General features: G+C 42.2%; 1 protein-coding gene across 1 annotated transcript; it reads right to left on the bottom strand.

The window, feature by feature from the left end:
• Positions 1-3,072: 3,072 nt before the first annotated feature.
• LOC142634918 (uncharacterized) lies at positions 3,073-6,865 on the bottom strand. Its single transcript, XM_075809155.1, has 4 exons — positions 5,339-6,865; positions 5,125-5,222; positions 4,446-5,026; positions 3,073-4,358 (listed from the first exon to the last, which is right to left on the bottom strand). The coding sequence occupies exons 1-4, from the start codon at positions 6,863-6,865 to the stop codon at positions 3,073-3,075; spliced, it is 3,492 nt and encodes a 1,163-aa protein (XP_075665270.1).
• Positions 6,866-7,207: the final 342 nt, after the last annotated feature.

Raw genomic sequence — 7,207 nt, 5'->3', positions numbered from 1 at the left:
TCCGTTGGTAGTGATCCAACAAGGCTCTTGAGATCTCTTCAAATTCCAGAGTCTCTTTCCCCCAAAGCAGGGTTGTAACCAAGTGTTCGTAGGACGCCGGGAGGGAGGACAAAAGCAACATCGCCTTGTTTTCATCATCGAATTTTATATCGATCCGCAACAAGTCACTGATAATTTTTTTGAACGTGTGGACGTGTTAAGCCAAATTTGTTCCCTCTGCCATCTTAAGCTCATACAACTTTCGCTTAAGATTAAGTTTATTTGTGAGGGACTTGGACATATACCGACTCTCCAACTTCAACCATATAGCCGCAGTACACACCTCGTCCATGGCATCGTACATAAGCTCGTCTGCTAGACATAGTCGAATTGTACTGACCGCCTTCATATTGAGTTCTTCCCATTCATCATCTGTCATCGTCTTTGGTTTCTTTGCTTTCCCTTACAAAGCCTTCACCAAACCTTGTTGTACCAACAGATTTTTCACCCTTCTTTGCCATAAACCGAAGTTACCAGTTCCATTGAACTTAACTACGTCTATCTTGGCAATGGAAGCGTTGATCTCCATTGAATAAATCAACCTGGAGCTCTGACACCAGTTGTTGTGACAATTGGGTGAAAAAATCCGACTTTAACACAAGGTTAAAATAAGAGAGAAGAAAATATGACACAAGGAATTTACGTGGTTCGGCAATATGCTTACGTCCACGGGAGACGACAGAATAAATTTCACTATAACTGTGGAGATTACAACAACAACTTGAAGACACTTTCACACAAACTCAAACCCTAAATACACCCTTGGTTCTCTCACAAATAAATAGAGAACACACTATTGTATTTAGACAAATTGCAAGACACTTTCTATTTTAAGCATGAACTATTTCTTGCTCACACACCTATGTTGTTCTCATTTGCTCCACCTCTATTTATAGCCAACCTTCAGTCGAAATACAAGTAGTTTCAACACATGAGCGTCTTCTATTGTGGAAGCAAGTCAACAATAGTGCCCAAGCAATCCCTGCATCATTTAATGCATGAGCGTAGTATTTCTTCATGCAAGATTTTTTGTTGTTGTTGTTGTTGTTGTTGTTGTTGTTGTTGTTGTTGTTGTTGAGATAACCACCTGAAAGGCATAAACTTCATTCAATGAAAAATAGACTTACAAAGCATCATGGAAAACTAGGGCAGCTATATCTTCAGGAGCGGTATCAAACCAGACCTGTAGCTCACAGCCGAACTTAAATTGTCTAGCTAATGGTGGGAAACTTGATTGCCTAATCTTTTGACATGGGTGAAAGAACTAAAGTGAAAGTCCCTAGCTAATACAATAATATCCTCAATGACATGACCATACTCAGGATTACTAACATCTTCATTACAAATGGCTTTAATAAGGGCCTCAGCATCACCTTTGAAAATACAGTAAAAAACAGCAACTTCTTTTGCAAACTCCATAGCCCTTCGACAAGCCAACGCTTCAACCATGGCTGCAGAGAGAGGGAGAGGGACTCGTTGAGACAAAGCCCCACTAACTACACCAGAAGAGTTTTGGACCACAATTCCAAAACCTGCAGAACCTAAATCTTTGAAAAGAGCGGCATCAAAATTGATTTTGGATTGATGCATAACAGGAGGAGACCAACACATTGGTCTAATATTGGGCATAGCAGCTTGGGTTTGACAGATATTGGCATCTAGGAAGTCTGACAGCAGGTCCTTTGCTTTGTCCCTGATTCGATGCAGCTCAACTCTCTGCTCTTTAAGCCTACCAGCATTTCTATCACACCAAATGAACCAGAACATCAGTGCTAATAGCTCAATATTAATTTGGTCCCTCATGGTGAAAACCATACCCATCAAACCATCAAAGCCACAAAATTTATACCGGAACAACTTCATCAACATGGTATCTTCCTTCCAAATACCCAACAAAGAAGTACAGTACCACAGGGCATGAATTGTGTCCTCACTTGCACATTGACAACTAGAGCAGGTAGGAAAAGAAACCACCTTGCATCTCAACAGATTACACATGGTAGGTAAAGCATTAAAGGATGCACGCCAGAGAAAAAGTTTAACCCGGTGAGGGACTAGAAGCTTCCAAATACCAGTCCATAAAACATGATTATTAGTTTGTGAGGAGCTGCTGGGTTGCAAGCTTCTAGTCACCCCAACAACAAGTCTGTAAGCACTTCGAGTAGTATAAAAGCCATTTGTGGATGAGAGCCAAACCAAGTTGTTAGGGATGCTACGGTCACTTAGAGGAATTCCCAAAATCAGATTTTCCTCATGAGGAGGAAATTCATGCCTTATTAAATCTGCTTTCCAGGAATTGGAGCCAGAATCAATGAGATCGCTCACCGTTGATGTAGGAGGGAGTAGAATAGGAGGAGAAATAGACCTTGCTGCAGGCAGAGAGGGGAACCATTTATCCTTTCTAATCTGAACAAATTGTCCATCGCCAATTCTCCAAACTGCTCCCACGCCAACGACATGTTGAGATTGAAGGATGCTTTTCCAAGCATATGAGCCCTTATTTGAGGAGGTACAGTCCATGATGGAACAGCTCGGGAAGAACTTAGCTTTGAACACTTTATAAAATAGGGAATTTTCACAAGTTTGGAGCCGCCAAACCTGCTTCGCTAAGAGAGAATCATTGAAGATGGATAGATCACGAAAACCCAATCCTCCTTCGTTCTTGGGACGACACATCTTCTCCCAACACACCCAATGGATTTTCTACTACTCCCCTCTATACCCCCACCAGAATTTTCTAACTAAAGTCTTAATTTCTTTGATCAATCCTTTAGGGAGCTTGAAGCAAGACATGGCGTAGGTGGGAATCGCTTGAATCACTGCCTTAATAAGGATCTCCTGGCCGGCTTGGGATAGGAGTTTCTCCTTCCAACCCTTTAGCTTTTTCCAAATTCTCTCTTTGATGAGACTAAAAGCTCTTTTTTCCCCCTTCCAATAAGAGATGGAAGGCCCAAATAATGCTCATAGTTGTGAGACACCAGAACACCCAGAAACACAGAGATGGCATTTCGAAGATTGCGAGGAGTGTTTGAGCTAAAAAAAAATACTGGTTTTTCCTCTATTAATGCTTTGACCTGAGGCTTGCTCATACATAAACAACAGGGATTGAATTTGGACACACTCTACAATAGTTGCTCTGCAAAACACCAAACTATCATCTGGGAATAAGAGGTGAGACACTCGGGGGCCAGCTACACACAGTGAGACCCCCTTGATATTTCCATTCTCTTCCGCCTTTCTCAATAAAGCATGCAAACCTTCAGTGACCATTAGGAACAGGTAAGGCGAGAAGGGATCACCTTGGCGAAGCCCACGAGATGGAGTGATGAGACCATGGGGCTGCCCGTTTAGTAATATTGAATAAGTGACTGATTTGATACACATCGACACCAAAGCCACCCATTTTTGACAGAAACCCATTTTTAACATGATTTTCTCCCAAAAGACCCACTCCACTCGATCATATGCCTTACTCATATCGAGCTTCAGCGCCATATAGCCTAATTTTCCTGTTCTTTTTTGTTTTAGATAATGCAGGTTCTCATGAGCAATCAAAATGTTATCAGTAATAATTCTTTCTGACAGGAACACCCCCTGAGTCTCAAAAATCAGATGGGGAAGCAAAGGTTTTAAACGGTTAGCCAACACCTTAGCAATTATCTTATACAAGACATTACTTAAACTAATTGGTCTGAAGTCAGAAACTTTCCGTGGACTATGGATTTTTGGGATTAAAGTTAAAAAGGTATGATTAAGCTTATTAGGGATGTTACCTGAGTTTAAGACTGACAGAACGGCTTTTGAGACCTCACCACCCACTTTATTCCAGAATTTTTTGTAAAATAGAGGTGGAAAACCATCAGGACCTGGAGATGTATTCGAATCCATTTGATGCAAAGCTACGTATATTTCACTAAGTTCAAAGGGTCTCACCAAGTCAGTGTTCATGTCTTCGGTCACTCTTGAATCCACACCAGATAGGACAGGATCAAAAACAGAGGGGTTATCCGAGGAAAACATATTAGAGTAAAATCTACGCAAAATATCCCCAATTTGAGACTCATCTTCAGTCAAGATGCCACCTGCATTCTCAATGCCAAAAATGTAATTTCTCTTATTCCTCTTAGAGGCTCTATAATGAAAATATTTAGTGTTTTGATCCCCATAACGCAGCCAATCTGACTTAGATCGTTGACTCCACATACGTTCTTCCAAACTCATAAGATTCTGAAGCTCCTCATTTAACATTGTAAGCCTACCACTCCCCTCCCCTGCCGTTGAGCTGGCCTCAGCTTTCTCCAAATCCTTTCTAACTTTGGCTAATTTCCAACAGACATTATCAAAGACCTTTTTATTCCATGTAGTCAACTACTCTTGACAATGACCGACCTTCGCCAAAACACTACTCATAGGATCAAATTCTGAGCCCATATCCCATGCAGAATGAACCACTTGCTCACATCTTTCATCCGTTACCCACATTGCCTCAAATCTGAAAGGCCTCAATTGTCTATAAAACTGGCTACTAACATCATCGGTACATAGCCCAATGGGTTTATGGTCAGAAGAAAAACCTGGTAGATGATGCAAACGGGCCGTTGGATATTTCTGAAACCAGTCAGAGGAGGCCAAAGCTTGGTCCAGCCTCACCCACACAATCGGACCGTCAAAGTGGCGAATACTCCATGTGTAAGGTAGCCCAGAGAAACCCAAGTCCTTTAGAGCACAGAAATCCAAGCACTCCCTGAAGCTTTGCATCTGACTCTCCGGTCTGATCAGACCACCCGATTTTTCACCCAAACGTGTGATCTCATTAAAGTCACCAATACATACCCATGGCAAATCAAGTTGAGAACTCAAGTGGCGGAGAAGTGACCAAGAATCTTCCCAGTTAGCAACTTCAGGAGCTTCGTAAAACCCCGTGAAGCGCCAAGCGTCGTCAATTCTTGGATACACCACCGCATTGATATTGTGAAGAGAGAAAGTCCTAATATGGAGATCAATGTCATTTGACTAGAGAAGCGCCAAACCCCACTCAAATTTCTTCGAGGAACTATAAATATATTATCAAAGCCTATACGGCACCTCAGACGTTCCAAATAACTCTTCTTCTTCTTCGTCTCCATCAAGAACAGAATTTTGGGTCCTTTTGCTTTCACCAAACCTAAAAGCTCGTGAACACGCTGGAGGTTGCCAAGCCCACGAAAGTTTCAGCTTAAACAATTCATGGTGAATGACGGTGCTGGGGTACAGCCACCGTCGATGGAACATTTGAGAAGGAGGACCCATTTGAACTCACGCTTCTTTTTTTCAGAACAGGGGAGTCGGATATGTCAACTGGGGAGTGTTCTCTTTTCTTTTTAACCCTAGATGAAGGGGAAATGTGAGAGGAGGATGTGGGCCTAAGTTGTTTGTTAACTTGTTTGGGCTTAAGTTTAACAGGCAGCACATTTAAGTTAGATAAGTCCTGAAGAGGGGGCCTGCTACTGGAGAGTTTAGTAACCGATTTAGGGAGAATGGGCTCATTAACTTGAGGCCCAAAAGGGAGAGGACAGTCCACCTTTTCTTCAGCCTTATCTCGAGCAACCCCAAGCCTCTTTAAGCTAGAAACTGATGCTGTCAAGTCTCCAGGATTCTTGCCAGGCACATGATCAAACTTTTGGATGTCACGATCAATTTCCTTGAGCTTAGCAAGGAAGGGGTCACCGTCAACAAAAGTACCTGAGTTTTTAGGCAGATTTTCCGGATTGGAGATCTTTGGAACAGGTTCCGCGTCCCCCAACGAAGATCCACCAACATCTGGCCAATCAAAAGTTACGCTAGAATGGTGGATGACGGCAGGTGAAAAGGGAAACACAGCTTTATGCTGTGAGTCAGTCGTTAAGTCACCGTCAAAGCGCGAAATCGAAGCAGCTAGACTCACATCATCATTAATGGTTACCTCATGTGTATCCCTTGCCGTAGTAGGATTTAAATCTGTTACCAGCGGGAAACTTGGAAACTTCACCGACGCCTGGACGTTCTCAGTCCCTCCACCACACAGTCTAGGCTTATCATGACTCTCGTAAAAACCAGGGATGAAAACCACGGGCTTAGTATAGGACCTATAAGGGGATGCTCTAATTGTATGATTATATTGCTTGTCATTCTCTGTTAGGGAACCTTTACTTCGAAGCCATAGTGGACAGTCCCTATCATTGTGATCCAATTGCCCACACCAGTAACATAAATTGGGGAGACGTTCGTATTTGAAACTTACCCAATGCTTATTTCCATTTTCCAGCGTTATCAGTCGACCACGACATAGGGGAAGGGAGATGTCCAAAGTTACCTTCACCCGCATAAAACTGCCACCATCCTGCTCCACCCCTCCAATAGAATGACAAATAACCCCAACAGAGTCGCAAATGGATTTGGCCACTTCTCTAGACATGTATCTAATCGGAATATCATGAACTTGAACCCAGAAAGAAGCTCGATCAAATGTGAGATTATTTATTGAGACGTCTTGATCGTAATGTCGTAAAGCCACCAGATGTTTATCAAAACACCAAGGTTCGCTTTGGAAGACCTGCTCCAGATCTTCTTTCTTCTTAAACGTGAATAAGACCAGGTGATCGTCAAGTTTTCTCATCTTAAATCCCTCAGAAGATCTCCATAGTGGTCTGAAAGTGTTGGCTACAACCTCCATGTTAAGCACACGTTTCGTTAGGAACTTAGTTGCAATAATAAACTCCACAGATCTGTGTTGGTTCTGAAGAGTAAACTTAGACCCTTCTCTCTCGTTCAGAGAAAGATTGTTCCAGCTGCTAGTTAATTCCTCCATTGACTGGTAAAGGAGGAAAGAAAAAAAGATAGGAGAAAAGAAAAGAGAAACAAAAAAAGTGTATCCTAGGGAACCCACAAAAAACAACCACTAACTCTGAGATAAACTTGTTACCTCAAGAGAGAACACAAGCGCCTCCAAAACAGGAGGGACAAGCAATTCTATAGCCAAAGAGAAAGGAAGGGAAAAAAACCTTCGAACCTAAGGGATAGAGAAAAAACCTATTCTTCATGCAAGCTTAAAGGGTGAATTGCATATCTTTGACTTTGTTAATCAAGTCATACTTTCTATGCATCCATTTATTGCTTATGGAGTCAAAGATTTCGGCTATGCAAGAATACA

Source organism: Castanea sativa, chromosome 5 (assembly GCF_040712315.1).
Source record: "Castanea sativa cultivar Marrone di Chiusa Pesio chromosome 5, ASM4071231v1".
NCBI classification, from domain to species: Eukaryota; Viridiplantae; Streptophyta; class Magnoliopsida; order Fagales; family Fagaceae; genus Castanea; species Castanea sativa.
This window is presented reverse-complemented; position numbering and strand designations above follow the sequence as displayed.